This window comes from Pongo pygmaeus, chromosome 4 (assembly GCF_028885625.2).
Source record: "Pongo pygmaeus isolate AG05252 chromosome 4, NHGRI_mPonPyg2-v2.0_pri, whole genome shotgun sequence".
In the NCBI taxonomy this organism is placed as follows: Eukaryota; Metazoa; Chordata; class Mammalia; order Primates; family Hominidae; genus Pongo; species Pongo pygmaeus.
In genome coordinates this window covers 15,900,936-15,917,526 of record NC_072377.2, presented here as the reverse complement: position 1 = coordinate 15,917,526, position 16,591 = coordinate 15,900,936, and the positions used below count along the sequence as shown (strand labels likewise).

At 41.8% G+C, this 16,591-nt stretch overlaps 1 protein-coding gene across 1 annotated transcript in view; it reads right to left on the bottom strand.

Moving 5' to 3' along the window:
* The window catches only part of FBXL7 (F-box and leucine rich repeat protein 7), a 434,790-nt gene extending 428,047 nt beyond the window's left edge, over nt 1-6,743 (bottom strand). Inside the window, exon 1 of the mRNA XM_054488427.2 lies at nt 6,210-6,743. Coding sequence (XP_054344402.1) covers nt 6,210-6,246 — 37 coding nt within the window. The 5' untranslated portion in view covers nt 6,247-6,743. The remainder of the gene's footprint in view (nt 1-6,209) is intronic.
* Between the last annotated feature and the right edge of the window lie 9,848 nt (nt 6,744-16,591).

Here is a 16,591-nt window from a genome sequence, read left to right as displayed (position 1 = left end):
TCACACTTTGCAAAGGAGTGAATGATTTTGCCCTCCCAAAATTCATATGCTGACTCTCTAATCCCAATGTGATAGCATTTGGAGGTGGGGCCTGTAGGAGGTAATTAGGTTACAAGGGTAGAACCCTGATGAATGAGATTAGTGCCCTTAAAAGAAGAGGCCAGAGAGTGAGCTTGCTCGCTTTCCCTCACAGTCATGCAAGAATACAATGAGAAGACAGCAATCTGCAACTCAGAAGAGGGCCCTCACCAGAACCTGTCCATGCTGGAACCCCAATCTCAGAATTCCAGCTTCTAGAACTGTAAGAAACAAATTTCTGTTGTTAATAAGTCACCTGGTCATGGTACTTTGTTACGGCAGCTTCAACTGTCTACGACAAGCATAAACTGTGCAGAAGTCCCCCTTATCCATAGTTTTACTGTTCAGTTTCAGCAACCCATGGTTGTATTTCAAAAGTAGTAAATAAACATTTCCAGAAATAGACAATTCCTAAGTTTTAAATTTTGAGTTCTTTCCAAGGAGCGTGATAAAATCTCACACCATCTTGGGAGGTCCAGCGTCTCCACACTGTAGACACTTCCTGCCCCGGAGTCACGGAATAGCCATCTCGGTCATCGAATCGACTGTGGAGGGATTGCAGTGCTTGTGTCTAAGTCACCCTTATTCTACTTCATAATGGCCCCAAAGTGCAAGAGGAATGATGCTGGCAATTAAAATATGCCAAGAAGTCATAAAGGGCTTCCTTTAAGTGAAAAGTTGAAAGTTCTTCAGGAAAAAAAAAAAAAAATCGTATGCTGAGGCTGCTAAGATCTACAGTAAGAATGAATATTCTATCCGTAAAACTGTGAAGAAGGAAAAAGAAATTCCTGCTAGCTTTGCTGTCTTACCTCAAACTGTAAAAGTTAGAGCCACCATGCATGATAAGTGCTTAATTAAGATGGAATTAAATTTGAGGGTTGAAGAAATGGACAGAAACGTTCCGACTGACTGCAATCAGGTTCAGCACTCTCCAAGTTTCAGGCATCCACTGGGGTTTTCAGAATTCACCCCCAGCGGATGTGGGGGACACTTGAATGTCCCTCGGTTTATCACAGTGACTAAAAGTAGCAGCCAGCATGCTACGTGGATCCTCAAAGCTCAGCCCATCATGTCCTTCAGGTCTTGGTCTAAATGCCAACTTTTCAGTAAGGCTCATGGTGCCTGCTCTAATTAAAATGTAATACCCTACACCCATATTCCCAATCATCTTAATCTGACAATTTTCTTTATTCAGGGACCTTAGCCCCTTACAGTGTACCACATGGTTTACTGAATTACTGTGTGTGGGTGTTCACCGTTCTAGTTCCCCTTCCTCCCAACACATAAGCTCACATACACACAAGCATTTACGAACGACAAGGACAGGACCTTCATCTGTTTACTGACTTATCCTAAGAATCTATGAGTCCCCAGCCCATAGCGGGAAGTAAAAAGTTAACATATATTTAAGTTGAATGAATGAATAAATGACTCTGGGCTTAGATAGAGCTGGCCCTGGGTCCCCATTCAGCCTACATTCACTGAATGACCTTGGGAAAATGATCATCCTCTCTCGTCCTATGTTTCCTCATTAGTAAATGTGGAATCTACAAGTAACTACCCCATAAGATCCTTGCGAGGATGAAGTGGGTCGCTGCATGGCAAGTCCTTAGAATTATGCCCAGACATAGAAAGCTTTCAATAAATTTTAGCTGCCATTGTTACTATAATTTCAAGATATGTTTCCTGAGGTGGCGATGGATTTGTGAAGATTCATGCTCTCAGGCAACTGGCTCTCCTCATATCTGACAGCACCAATCTGAGATGGTGAAAGGAATTCACCATTCCTTGGTAGAGCAGCAGAGTTACCAAGGATCTCGCCCCTTCCCTATGGTCTCTCATCAGCCCCAATTCAACAATGTCCTCGGCTTTGCAAAGAAGCTGTTAACAGTGCAAATGGTACTGCCTCTGACCTGCTGAAGCAGAATAAACAAAACACTGAAACCACTGAGTAAGTGATGGTGAGGCTCAGAAACCTTAAAAGGCAGGGAGAGCAGCTTCTCTTTTCCCACTTGAACTGAGATTTATTTGGCTTAAGTGGAGTCAAAGCTAATGGTTCTAATGACTTTGAAGCACCCCAACTTATTCTCCAGATTTCTACACATGGACTTACACTTTATGAAAGAAGAGATATACACACACACAAAAATCCCTTCATAAAAGAATTTACCAGACCATACTAATCACGTAGATATTAGCTTTATCCCCGGAGTAAAATCCAAGTCTCTCTAATAGCAATAGGAGATGGGGCTGCAAATTAGACCAATAACCTGAATATTCACTAAGGACTTAGGAAAACAAAACACTTTGGAAACACTCATTATCAATTTACACATACCTTTGATCTATGGAGAAAAGCAAGGATTTCAGGACTGGTTGAGTTAGAAGAGGAGGCGAGAGTTCGTGAGGAAGACAGAGACGAGAGATCAAAAAGGATGACAAAAGTGGGCGGAATATTTACTGATTTCTTGGTAATAATAGTCTTAACTTCCCTGTTAGTTAATGTCTTTCCAAAGTTAATCTCTATGAAGTGGTCCCTTACGGCATTATAAAAGCAAAATGAATGAATGACTACACATTCAAGGAATAGATAATAACAACTAATGTGTTAATAAGAAATTTCTCTCTTCACTTTAGAGAACAAACACCCCGGAGTTGATTCTGAAATTAAATTTTTAGACTCCCAAGTCAATGCTCTGTACTCTACACAATAAGTTCTCTCAACTTTAACATGCATGTGATAAATGATGGAGTAGTTTTGCATTTTTGACAAGCTCCCAGGTGATGCGGATAGCGCTAGTCCTTGGAATACAGAGTTGGAAGCCTCTGCCCCATTACATCTGCTAAGGTAAGCCTCGTGAATAACTGTTTTTAATGAAAAGGTATTTTCCAAGAGCAGAAGAAAATGAGATTACAAACAGAATATTGACGTGTTAAAAGTTCTAATAATTCAACAATATTTGTAATATTCAACAAACATTTGCACAGCGATGTCAACTGTCATTAATAAGTAAAATATACTTAAGTTGCAGATTTTTGAAACATACGTAAACACTAATATTTTATAGTCGAGCTATCTATTAAAAGAAAAACTTCAGCTGAATTAAATTTAAAGGAATTTAATTAAGCAATGAACAATTCGCAATCAGGCAGCCCCCAGAATCACAGTGGATTCAGAGAGACTCCAGCACATCCACATGGTGGAAGAAGATTTATAGACAAAAAAAGCAAAATGGCATACAAAAATCAGAAGTAAGGTACAGAAACAGCTGGATTGGTTACAGGCTGGCGTTTGCCTTATTTAAACACAGTTTGAACACTCAGCAGTGTATGACTGGTTGAATATGGCTGCTGGGATTGGCCAAGACTCAGCTTTTGTTTTGTTTTGTTTTCTTTTCTTTTCTTTTGTTTTTTGACACGGAGTCTTGTCCTGTTGCCCAGGCTAGAGTGCAGTTACGTGATCTCAGCTCACTGCAACCTCTGCCTCCTGGGTTCAAGCGATTCTCCTGCCTCAGCTTTCTGGGTAGGTGGGATTACAGGTATGTGCCACCACGCTCAGATACTTTTTGTATTTTTAGTAGAGACAGGGTTTCACCATGTTGGCCAGCCTGGTCTTGAACTCCTGACCTCAAGTAATCTGCCCACCTCAGCCTCCCAAATTGGTGGGATTATAGGTGTGGGCCACCGCGCCCGACCTCAGCTATTGTTACAGGTACATAAGCCTAAGTTAGGTTTTCAATCTTGCCTATGTATTAAGTTAGGTTGCAGTTCATCCACAAGGACTCAAATATAGAAGTACAGAGTACTTCTCAAGCCATATTTATTTTACTTTAATAAATCTCTCACTGTATTTTATTGTTATGCACTCATGGATGATTTCCTCCTTATGTTTGAGATATACCATACAGAAAATCCACTAACTCTATAAAACTGTCTTAATTTTCAGTCAGCTTTGATAATAAAGATACTATGTCTAGGGGTTGCTTTTACTTTCTTTGAAATGTAACATTTTAGATAAGAAAGATGGCACTGCCACACATGAGCCCAGCAGGTTATTTGCAATCTACCATGGAATAACAAAGTTGACCATAACCCATTACATATATTACATCCCTATTTGGGAGGAGCCACAGTATAGCTGGGGGTTAGAGAAGAAAAAAGAAGGTCATGTTACTTCTATTTCTGTTTTCCTCACCTGTAACAGAGGAATCTCGATGCATTTGAAGAAAGTTGATGAAAACTAAACACAGTGTGTACCTCTAGCCAAAACTCACAGTTACCTTGTAAAGCTTCCTATTGGTCCTCTTGAATCAGCTGAGCACAAGAGGTTTTTCCTATAAAAAGTCCACAGTGCATCTAAATCTGATCCCAGTGAAATTTCACTTCGGCTGAAGTGAAAATGCAGAGGTAGCATTTAAGGATAACAGCTGGAGAACATTAGTTCCCTGTCTCTCCTTTTCCCTCCCAAGGGTTGAAAATTCTGCTGTTCAGACAGGAAGTCGTCATATACCACACACTGCACAATACGAGAATGCTGGGATAGAAGAACAAGTTGCAGAGGATTAGAAGGGCTGGGGCGGGAGGCGGGTGGGGTGGGGGCAGGGGACTGTTCAAGAAAGAACTCATAGCAGTGATTCTATGTACCTCTTGGGCTGTCTTTTTCCCCCGACAGTGTTCAACTAGCATACACCCAGAATTGACAAGCACATGCTACAATTATATCCTGAAAGCTTTTTAATAACTCAGAGTAAGAAGGCTTAATCACTTACTTTTCCGCACATTTTTATAATATTAACTCTAAGACGTTTTGGGGAGTGGCCCAGATTCTCCAATAATCTTTTTTGGCATACTTTCACATTTGCTATCTAAAAAGGCAGCCTTTAACTTTAAAAAAAAATTGTCAAAAAAAAAAACAAAACTCAAATCACTGTCTAAGACAAGGAAATATACATAGATACACACACACACACACACACACATACACACGCACATATGGAAGTCAAAACACGATGATCTGGAAAAAGAATGACTTAAACAAAAGGTTCTTGTGGATATGGTTTTTGTAGGGCCGGTTTCTGCCGTAATTTCACAAAACTGCTGAGAAACGAGCAGAGACACCCACATCTGTGGCCACAGCTCAAAGTTTCGGACAGGATGATAAGAGTTTCCTCCAGGCCACAGGCTGAATAGCTAGCCTGCATTCCTACCAGTCTGCAAGCGCTGGCCCCTCCTTTGTAACCAACTGTCCTCTGGGGGCGGGCTGTAAAACTGACCCAGTCTCTTCCACTCCTCTTCAGCCAAGACCACTAGACACAAACCTTCTTAACTTTTGAACTGCAGAAAAATGCCTTTGCCTTATGCGTATCAGGGGCTAGTTGTTAATTGGGATACAACGCTACGGTTTTATGCAGAGTGGGAGGAGGTAGGAGAGAGGAGGGAGAAGCCAACCCAGACATCCATCATCCTTTTAGGAGTAGGTGGGGTTTAAAGTTTCCCCAACTTCCAAGTTCCCACTTGACAGGCAATATTTCTGTGCAATTTCCAGCCCCACATAACAGATGGTCCTTTGCCCGTCTCCAGCCCCGAGAAAGCCCAGACAAAGCCCCCAGCCATTCCACGCCTCGCAGGACTGATAGGTGCTTAGTTTCATGAAGCTGTCAGAGCAGGGGCAGCGAGCAAAGAATGGAAACTTAACTTCTCCTTCCAGAAGTTTTTTCTGCTACAGTAGAGTCCAGGGGGCTGGAGCACAAAGGCCCGGGAAAGTTTTCACTGAGTTATTTTTCAAAAACGTCTTCCGCCATCTGCCAAACCATCATCTCCTAAACCCCAGATGCCCAGGGAAGGAAGGTTGAGGCACATGTGCTCAGAAACACAGCAGAGATGCAACTTGAGCCTTCCCAAAGACAAACTGGGAAGTTGCTTAAAGAGACCCCCACGGTGGAAAAGCATCCTCGGGGCGCCTGACCTACTCATTGGTCACTCACTGCCAAAGGCGAAGGTGGTAACCCAGACAGGGTGCCAAATGGGGTGCGTCACGGCCGCGGGCGAGAACCTCCCTTCCCAGCCGGGAGGGCGAGGGAAAGGGGAGGAGGGACGCGATCCGGGAGTCTGAGGACGGGCGGCCCACTCACCCTCACTGCCGTACTGTTTGCCATTGTTCGCGCCCATCCTGTAGCCGTCATGCCCGCCGTCTCCCGGGACACTCCATAGCTGCGGCGCACCTCCTGCGCGCTCGGCCAGAGGAAAGCCTGCCCGACGGGACCGTTAGCTGCACATCCCCCCCCACGCTCCGGGGCCGACCTCCGGCCTGAGGAGGTCCCCGCACTCCAGTGGGAGGGGGTGCTGCGTCCCCTCCTGGCACCCCCGGTGGCTCCAGGCGGGGCCGGGCACAGCCGCAGCACTTAGAATCCGCGCAGGGGGCCGGCGGGCGCAGCGCCGCGCACAGTCCGCGCCCCGGGGCCGCCCAGATGCTCGCCGCGCCGCCGCCGCCGGGTCCCCATCCGCCCGCCCCGATCCCCTCCGGTGGGCGCTGAGCCGGGCGGGCCCCTGGGCTCCGCGGCTCGGCCGCCTCCTTCGGCTGCCCCTGCGCGCCAGCTGCTTCCCCGGGGAGGGCGCGGCGGCCACTTGTTGCGGGTGCCCGGAGCAAGCGAAGACTGGCGGCCCGACGCAGCTCGCCCGCGGGCCGGACTTTTGTTAGCGCCAGGCGCCTCCTCTCGCCGCCCAGCGTCAATCACAGCTGGAGCCCCGGGGAGGAAGGCCGGCCCGGAGATGCGCGGCCTTTTAAAGGGGCAGCGCGCCTTTTCGGGGCACCGGCTCCAGGCCCCAGCCTGGGCACAGGGTCTGCGCGCCAAGCGCGAACCTTTCGGAGCGAAGCAACGTCCTGCTGGCTGTGTTTTACTGTTGTTCTTTTACAGGCTTGGCCCCAATCTATAAGATGAACTTCCAGTCGTTTGGAATCCCTTGAGTTTGTCTGCAAGTACAGCCTATTTTAAGTGCGTGGGCATTTAAAATAAACACGCATCCGTGTCTGATTCTGACACCTTTCAGGTGTATGCGTTGGCATTCTCCTGTGACTTCCCTGTTTGGAGACTGGGGCGGAGAATGGAGGAGAGAGGGAGGGAAAACTCGGGGCGACTTAGCAGGGAATCGGTCCCAGGAGAGCCAGACTTTCCCTGCCCCGCCCCGGTGAAGGAGGTTTCCTGGCTCAGAATGTTTAACAGCTTCAGAGCCAGGAAATGTATTTTCTCCTCGTTTCTGTGATTTTTTTTTCTTGTGGTTGGTGTTATCGTTTGTTTAAAACATTATAACCTCTTTTGGAAATTTATTTGGCACTTCTAGAGCTTTAAAATGGCCCTTTGGTGTTCCCTGCATTAAACAGAAAAAGGAAATTCTCCTTAATGTTTTATTCCCTTTTCATGTAAATACCTAGAATTTTATAACATTACATCCTAATAAAGACCAGGGCACTCACCGTGCAAATTTCTTTGTAGTGAGGCAAGCACAGAGCAGTTTTTCCTTGTAGATGTTAGATGTTGCAAATTAAATTAAATGTGTATATTGATGCATACATACATAAATATGCATATATAGAGGTATACATACATAGATGTATGTATATGATGCGTGAATACAGAACCAGGCGTTTTGTAATTACGTATTTCTTAAAAGGCTTGTGACCACATGCAGAAATTCTTAGTGATTTAACTTCTTATAGATTCTATTTGGGTAATTTCCTTTATTTGCTACAATTTCCCTTTGTATCAATGGGATAAAACATCATGTTTCAAGATTTTTAAATCTAGATATCATGTATTGAAAGAAAAAAATAATAATCTATTTTCAAGAATGGGATCAAATGTTTTGTATTGTGCTGATGTTTCCACTGTCCCGGTCCAAGGAGATGAAAGACTGTATTTTAATTCATCTTTTTAATATCTAGAATCCAGCACACTGGCCAATAATATGTGCTTCCTAAATGTCTGTCGAATTATATCTAAAACCTGTGTCATAGGCCCTAAAGAAGGTAGAGATCAAAAACTTGGAAGAGTGAGTTATCTCAGATTCTCCCTGAAAGCATAAATCCAATCTAGAAAGGAGCTGACATCTACTTTATCTTCATGCAAAAGTGAATTTTTGCTCACCTGGTCTGTGTTAGCTTTCTGTAGCTTATAACAGGATTCCTGAAACTGGGTAATTTACAAAGAAAAGAAATTATTTTTTGGAGGCTGAAAGATCCAAGCTCAAGGGGCACATCTGGCAGGAGCCTTCCTGCTAGTGGAGGCAGCACATGGGGCACCACACAGTGAGGTGGCTGAGCGTACTAGCTCAGGTCTCTCTTCCTCTTCTAAAACCACCAGCCCCACTCCTGTGATAACCCGTAAATTCATTAACCCATTAATCCATTAATCCATGAATGGATTCATCCATTCAGGAGACAGAGCCCTCATGACCCAATCACGTCTTAAAGGTCCCACCTCTCAAAATTGCCGCACTGGGGATTAAATCTCAACATGAGTTTTGGGGTGGACAAATATTCAAAGTATAGCATGGTCTTTGTGGTTCTTCTGTCACCATGCAGGGAACTTACCCTGGATCTGATCATTTTGGAGGCATATTTGAAAATAAACTGGATGTAAAGTAGTAGAACAAAGGAAGCTCTTCTTGAAGTTTGATGTACAGTTGACAATTTGCTTTTTATATGCTATTATTTCCCTGACGGTCTCAGTCTCTCCCTTGCAATTTACAAATCGGAAAACGGACAGCAGAAACTGAGGCTTGAAGAGTTAAATGTCTAGAATCACCCAGATGGTAAGTGCCAGATTGATTCAGTTTCTCAGTTTCTCTCCACCCCACGCCACTGCCTCTCTGGACCTGGCCATTATTCAACTGAGAGTCACTGTCCTCCCTTTTCGATTGGGTCTCTTTTCAGAGTCTTTAATATCAAATTAAAGCCAACAGTGAAAAGTAAATTATGGTGACCAACTACATGTATCTTTCTTGAAATTAAATTCTGTAAATATTTTTCAAAGCTTTATTGCCTACTCTAATGGGAAATGGAGATAACCCATTTTATGAAATTCCAGCTTAAAACAAAATGGAAAGCATACTTGATTTTTAAACATCCTTCTGATAATAGAAGTTGATAAAAATGCATGTTGGCTTATTCACTATGAGAGCCACACACAATTAAGCAAAACAAAAAGAAAAGCACTATTCCAGCTACAAATACAGGCCTATACACGTTTATATGTTTTAATTTTCAAAATTAAGATATTGTACCAATGTCTTAACCCAAAATTCCAAGCTTTTTACCTAGCTTCCAAACCTAATCCCCAACTTTCAATACAGTATGGCAATCTTCTTGAGACAAGGGTGATATGTTTTTCACCCGTGTGTTCCCAATACCTAGCACAGCTGCTAACACAAAGTACTCACTCAGTAAACATTAGCAGAATGAGTGAATGTTGAACAAAGAGATTATGTGACTTGAATGTTATTCAACCTTCTCTGTCATTGCCTTTTTAAAGAGGCCACAATCACTAAAAGGATTTTTTTAAATAAACATTCAAAATTACCTAAACTGAATAAGAATATACTAGGTATCTCATGTTTTTTTCCACCCAGGACCTTTTCCTGTAAGGAAGTCTGCTAACACCAGCTCCTGTACTTTGGGAAACTGTTTCATCCAAATTTCAACCATGGGCTTCCTGTGAAAGCTTGTCAATCATGGTGGTAAACTTCCTGTACCGGTAAGGGCCAGGCTGACTCAGTCCAACACCCACCCCCACCTGGCTGTAAGGACAGAAGCAAGTGCTTCTCTGCTTCCCTGCTAGGGGGTGTCAGGGGAGACCTGGTGGAGAGTCAGGAGTTTCACCATCACTCAAGGGTAGCAGTGTCATCCCCACCGCATTGTCGGTGGAGACCACGTGGGGAGTTGGAGCTCTCATAGTGGACATCCAGCAGTAAGGAGGAACCCCCTCAGGTCAAGGAACGACAGAGATCAAGGGGGATTCTGGGGTTCTACCTCCACCTGGCGATTAAAAGGCGACCTCTTTCCTTTCATTGGCAGAGCAGTATCAGAAAAAGATAGTTAAAAGCTTTCAATAAGATCCAGAGTCTACTAACATGATACGAAAGTGTCCAGGTTTGAATTAAAAATCACACGTTGTACCAAGAACCAGGAATATTTCAAATTAAATAAAAAGGTTAATAAATGGCAACACCAAGATGACAGAGATGTTAGAATTATCTGACAAGGATTTTGCAGCAGCTATGAAAAATATTTCAAGCATGGTACAAACATTTATTCTATGAGTAAATTACACACATGCTTATAACAAATGAAAAAACAGAAAGCTTCAGCAAAGAAATAGAAGATGTGAACAAGAACCAAATGGGCACTTCAGAGCTGAAAAATAGAACTGAAATAAAGTGCTCAGCGAATGGGCTGAATATCAGAATGGAAGAGACACAGGAACAAATCATTGAATTGGAGGTTAAATCAATAGATATTATCCATATGAACAAGGACAAGGACAAAATAGACTGAAAAACATGAATAGAGCCTCAGGGACATGTGGAAATATAATAAAAGATCTAACATTCGTGTCACCAGAATTTCAGAAAGAGGAAGAAAGAGGGAAGAGCTGAAAATGTACTTGAAGAAATACTGGCTAACAACCTCCCAAATTCTTAAAATAAGAAAATTATAAAAGTAGAGAAAGATGAGTAATTCTCAGGGGTTAATTTGGAGGCTAGAGGAAAATGGATGTTGTTATAAAAGGGCCACATGAGATATCTTTGTGGTGATGGAAATGTTCGTATCTTGACGTTATCAATGTCAACCTCCTGGTCCGGATGTTGCACTACAGTTTTGCAAGATGTTACCGTTGGAGGAAACTGGGAAACTGCATTATTTCTTACAAATGCATGTGAAATCTACAATTATCTCAAAACATAAAGTTTCTGTTGAAGAAAGAAACTCCTTTCTCTCCATTAGAACTATTTCTACATATTCTTTTTCTGCTATTATTTGCTGTACTTCCCGTTTGCACTTCACACACATACATTCACCTGGGAGAACAAACGTCTTCGGGAGAATTGATTTCTTAGTGTACAGTCTATCTACATCCAGGTCTATTGAGTACTGCATGATTTAGGCAAAGTAGTCAGCCAAAAATGGTGCCTATTCAAAACCTTGAGCCTTGAGCTACCAGAATTTCATGCTCCATTGATGAAAGGAACTGGCCATTTGCTAAATAGCTCCCATTTACTTTGCAATGTGTGAACCTGATACAGAAAAAAAAAAAAAAAAAAAGAGAGAGAGAGAAACATAAAGGTAGAAAAGTCTAAGTTTCAATTGATAGTCACATTTTCATTTCTATTTTTTAGTGACTAACTCAGTGGCCTTTTTGCTACTTTAATAAATATGTCAACACTCTGAGTAATAGGAATGTGTTTTCTTCCAGTAGTATTTTTTTAGGAATATTGATTTCAAAAGCCAGCTTGATTTATAACACATTAGGCCCTCATTTTCTCTGGGGGTGGAGCTGTCAGGTTCAAGTTAATGTTCTGCACTTGGCGCTGGTGACAGACAGGCTGTCAGAGTGCATTAATAAAGCCGTAATCCCAGGAGCCAATCAGGGCGCCTCTTCTGTTCTTCTGGTCCCCTTGGCTGCCAGGCGCGCGCAGGAGCACATCATTAACCACAAGCTTCCTTGGGGATACTGTAGACAAAATAAACTCTCCCGTGAAACACATCTTGGGAAACATTCAAAGCTGGAATCCATGGTTTAACAAAAGTACAAAAAAAAATTAAGAAGAAATATTAGTTTGTGAAAGGAAAAAATGAACCAGACCATTGTATGATAAGAGCTTCTGCTTTTAGCTTCTTCACATTTATTTTGACTTTCTTCTCTCTTGAGTTGCCTTCAAAAATCTGAATCACCTGCTTATCTTTAGTTATTTTTATATTTCAGAATATGGTTAATTTGCATATTCTGTTACTGCAATTAAAGTGGAAAATAGCAACCCAGTTGTAGAGCTGTGTTTAAATGCATGCATGTTATCATCTAAAAGAAGAAATACTGTTTTTAATCAATACAGATTTATTATCAAAATATAAAGTTGAATTCTGGGCAAAATTAACATTTATAGCAAACAAAAAATAAAGGTATAAATTATATCCCGCATACCAAACACTGATTCTGTATATTATTAATATGTGAAAATAAAGAAGAATAAAAAACACAGTCTGATTTTATTTTATTATCACCTCTTTGATGTTTTGAATTAAGCACTTTGCATGTCTCATTTGATGCTCACAACTTCATCAGGCAGCACTTCTAGACTCCGTTTTATGGATGAGGATATCAAAGCTCAGAGAAGTTGAGTAAATTCCATAATGATGCACAGCAAGATTGGAAGCAGGTCTGTTTGTAAAGCTTCTGATATTTCTCACTACTTTCTATCACCAATATCACGCCATCACATACTACCCTGGTTTTGGACCAAGCCCAGCTTTCAGTGGAGAGTGTATGTATTTAATAGAGACTGAAACATCTTTTGACGTCTGTGAAGTTGAATTATATTTCAAAACAAATATTATTATGCAGCATAAATCTTTATTATTTTCCTAGTAATGAATGGCTAGATATTTAATGTAAACATTTTAATAAGCATAACAAATAGATAATGTAGTAGAATGGGTACATATGTAAGTATATAAGCATGTGCTGTGCTTAGAGCACAGCAAACGTGAGATAGATGATAAATTAGATAGATGATAGATAGCAAACGTGAGATAGGTGATTAGATAGATGGCAAACATGAGATAGATCGATAGATAGATAGATAGATAGATAGATAGATAGATAGAAAGAAAGAACATATAGCTAAGCTTTTTGAAATTTTATCTCCTCACCAACTTTCCTTCCAAGCTCTGGGGAAAAAGTAGCCGTTTGCTCTACTTTTAAATATTGCAATAGCCATACACTTTCCAAACAGTTGCACGTCGGCTGTGACTCTACATTTAACACATAATTCCACATCTTTTTATTACCCCTCCTTTATCAGGCAATTATCCTTTATCAGAGAATAAACCACCCAATATCCCATAATAGCCCAAATCAACATCACAAAATTTATGTACTTAGCTCAGAGCGTGATAGCACGTATTCAGAGTCACAGTATGCTTAACTATCTGGATTCTTAGAACATAGCAAATTAGAAGCAAGGCATTAGGAGTATTGCTAAAGATATCTGAGAAGCTATTAGAAGTTCCTGCTGGTTGCCTAACAGGGAGAGGGATGAGAAAAATCTCTACAAAGATGATGGAAAATCTGCATAAACATAAACAAGAAACAAATGAGGAGTCTGGGGTGATGTAAGCATGGGTTATTGCCTTTATTAGTCTGTTCTTACACTGCTATAATGAAATACCTGAGACTGAGTAATTTATAAAGAAATGAGGTTTAATTTGCTCCTAGTTCCACAGGCTGTACAGGAAGCATGACTGGGGAGGCCTCAGGAAACTTACAATCATGGCAGAAGGTGAAGGGGAAGCAGGAACATCTTCACACGGTCAGAGCAGAAGGAAGAGGGAGTTGCGGGGGAGGTGCCATATGCTTTTAAATGAACAGATTTCATGAGAACTCTATTATGAGAACAGCACTAGGAGGATGGCGATAAACCATTAGAAACCACCCCCATGATACAACCACCTCCCACCAGACTCCAGCTCCAGCATTGGGGATTACATTTTGACATGTGATTTGGGTGTGGACACAGATCCAAACCATATCATTGGCTTAGTTGAAGTAAAGTCAACTCCTGTAACAAAAAAAGCCTCCAAATTTTAATAACCTGGCTTCACACAATAGAAATTTATTCCTAGCTCATAAAATAGTCCAAACACATGCTATTAGTTCGTTAGAGATTATTATCCTCAAAGTAATTCAGGGATCCAGGCTTCTTGAAATGTATAGCTCCACCAACCATAACATCACTCACACACAGTAGCAGAAGGCACAAAACATGAATGGGATGGTCATACCATATAACATCTGCTCACATTCCACTGATGAGAACAAATTCAATGGCTACATCTGGATGCAAAGGAGTCTGGGAAGTTGGCTATCTTCCAGTCATGACTCCACACCAGTACAAAAGCCAGTGGATCTCATCACTGGTACTTACAGACCACCTGCATATGGCGGAGCATGGTGCAGTACACACATCAGAATGTGTTCATGTGTTCAACACTGTTTCAAGCCCTAAAGATACAGCAGTGAATAAAGTAGATGCAGCCCCTGCTCTCATGGAGATAGAATCATCATGAGTAGAGACAGATAATAAGTAGGTTCATACACAAATAAATAGTTTCAGGTAGTGACAAAAGCTAGGAAGAAAATAAATCAAGATAATGGTATACAGGAGCTGAGTTTTCTGGCAGTGGCTACGTTAGCTGGGATGATCAGAGAATGTATTTCTGTGGATGTGAAATTTGTGCTGAGACTTGAACAATGAAGAGGATATAGCTAAGTGGAACTTTGAGAGGCACAATATTCCAGAGAAAAGAAAAGACAAAGTTCCTGAGACTAGAATGAGCTAGGCATATTCCAAGGCAAGAAAGGGGACCAGGATATCAGTCAGCTACTGCTATAATGTTATGTAACAGATTTTCCCACAACTCAGTGACTTAAGATACAAGCAATTGTACTTCTTTATGTATTTGCTCACAGTTCTGTAGATCACTTGGTGCCACTTTAATTCAGGCTTACGGATGATTTGTACTTGGCCTAGAACTCAGGTCAGGTTTCTCCCACAAGTCCTTCTGGAGCCCAGGCTAAAGGGGATAAGGCTCCCTACAGCATGATCTTCCATGGCTGGCCATAGAGCTGACAGAGGCCAAGCCAACCCTCATAAGCGCATTTGAAAATTCCACAAGCATCACAAACAAAATAAAGACACATGGCCAAATGCAAATCCAATGGAGGAGGGAGATGCTTGGCCCACTTTTGTGCATTGCAAGGCCACATGACAGAAGGAGGGAGTGAAAAATTAAGAAACATATTCTAATTCACTGTAGCCAGCATGGCCAGAATGTTGTGAATAAATGGAAACTTTACAGATTTGTGGAAGAAGGAGAAATGGCCAGATTATATAGTGTTTTGTGAGAATGAAAAAATTCATTCTGAATTTTATTGTAATTACAATACAAAATAGGGAGATTCTCAGTAGGGAAGTTATTTGATCTGGTTGATATTTTTAAAAGATCAGCAGGATTGAGTGTGGAGAATGGGGAGACTCTTGGAAAGCCAGAGACCTGCTATGAAGTCTCCATGCTAGTAGAATAGGTGAACAAAGTTTGACGTCAATTAACACAATAATAGCAGTAGACAAGTAAAACATGATCAGATTAAAGATGCATTTGGGGGGTAGAATCAACAAAACTCACCTGGTTGTGTTGTAGGAGAAAAGAGGAAAATCACACAAGTGTGGTGGCTCAAGCCTGTAATCTCAGCACTGGGGAGGCCAAGGTAGTAGGTCCCTTGAGGCCAGCCTGGACAACCTAGCAAGACTGCATCTTTTTTTTTTAATTTTATTATTATTATACTTTAAGTTTTAGGGTACATGTGCACAATGTGCAGGTTTGTTATGTATGTATACATGTGCCATGTTGGTGTGCTGCACCCATTAACTTGTCATTTAGCATTAGGTATATCTCCTAATGCTATCCCTCCCCCCTCCCCCCACCCCACAACAGTCCCCGGAGTGTGATGTTCCCCTTCCTGTGTCCACGTGTTCTCATTGTTCAATTCCCACCTATGAGTGAGAACATGCAGTGTTTGGTTTTTTGTCCTTGCGATAGTTTGCTGAGAATGATGGTTTCCAGTTTCATCCATGTCCTTACAAAGGACATGAACTCATCATTTTTTATGGCTGCATGGTATTCCATGGTGTATATGTGCCACATTTTCTTAATCCAGTCTATCGTTGTTGGACATTTGGCTTGGTTCCTGCAAGACTCCATCTTAGCAAAAACTTTAAAAAATGAGCCTGGCATGGTGGCATGTGCCTGTAGTCCCAGCTACTCTGGAGGCTGAGGCAGGTCACTTGAGCCCAGGAAGTTGAGGCTGCAGTGAGCTATGATCACACCTCTGCCCTCCAGCCTGGGCAAGAGAGTAAGACCTTGTCTCTTAAAAAAAAAAAAAAAAAAGAAAGGAAAAGTGGAAAATCTAAGGTTATGTTTAGGTTTTTTGCTTGAGCAAAGGATAGAAAGTAGCTGGGAAGATGAAGGAAAAGCACCGTAAGGTTGTTGTCTGGAAGGGATTTTTGTGTCCAGACTCTGTTTGGGACTGCTAACATTGAGAGAGCCATCAGAAACAAAAGGGAGCTGTTTAGTCAGCAGTTGAGTTGATGATTTGGGTATCAAGAGGGAATGTTGCTGGCTGTATCAATTTGAGAGTCTTCAGTTCAAAGGCAGTATTTAATGCTATGGCCCAAGATAAGA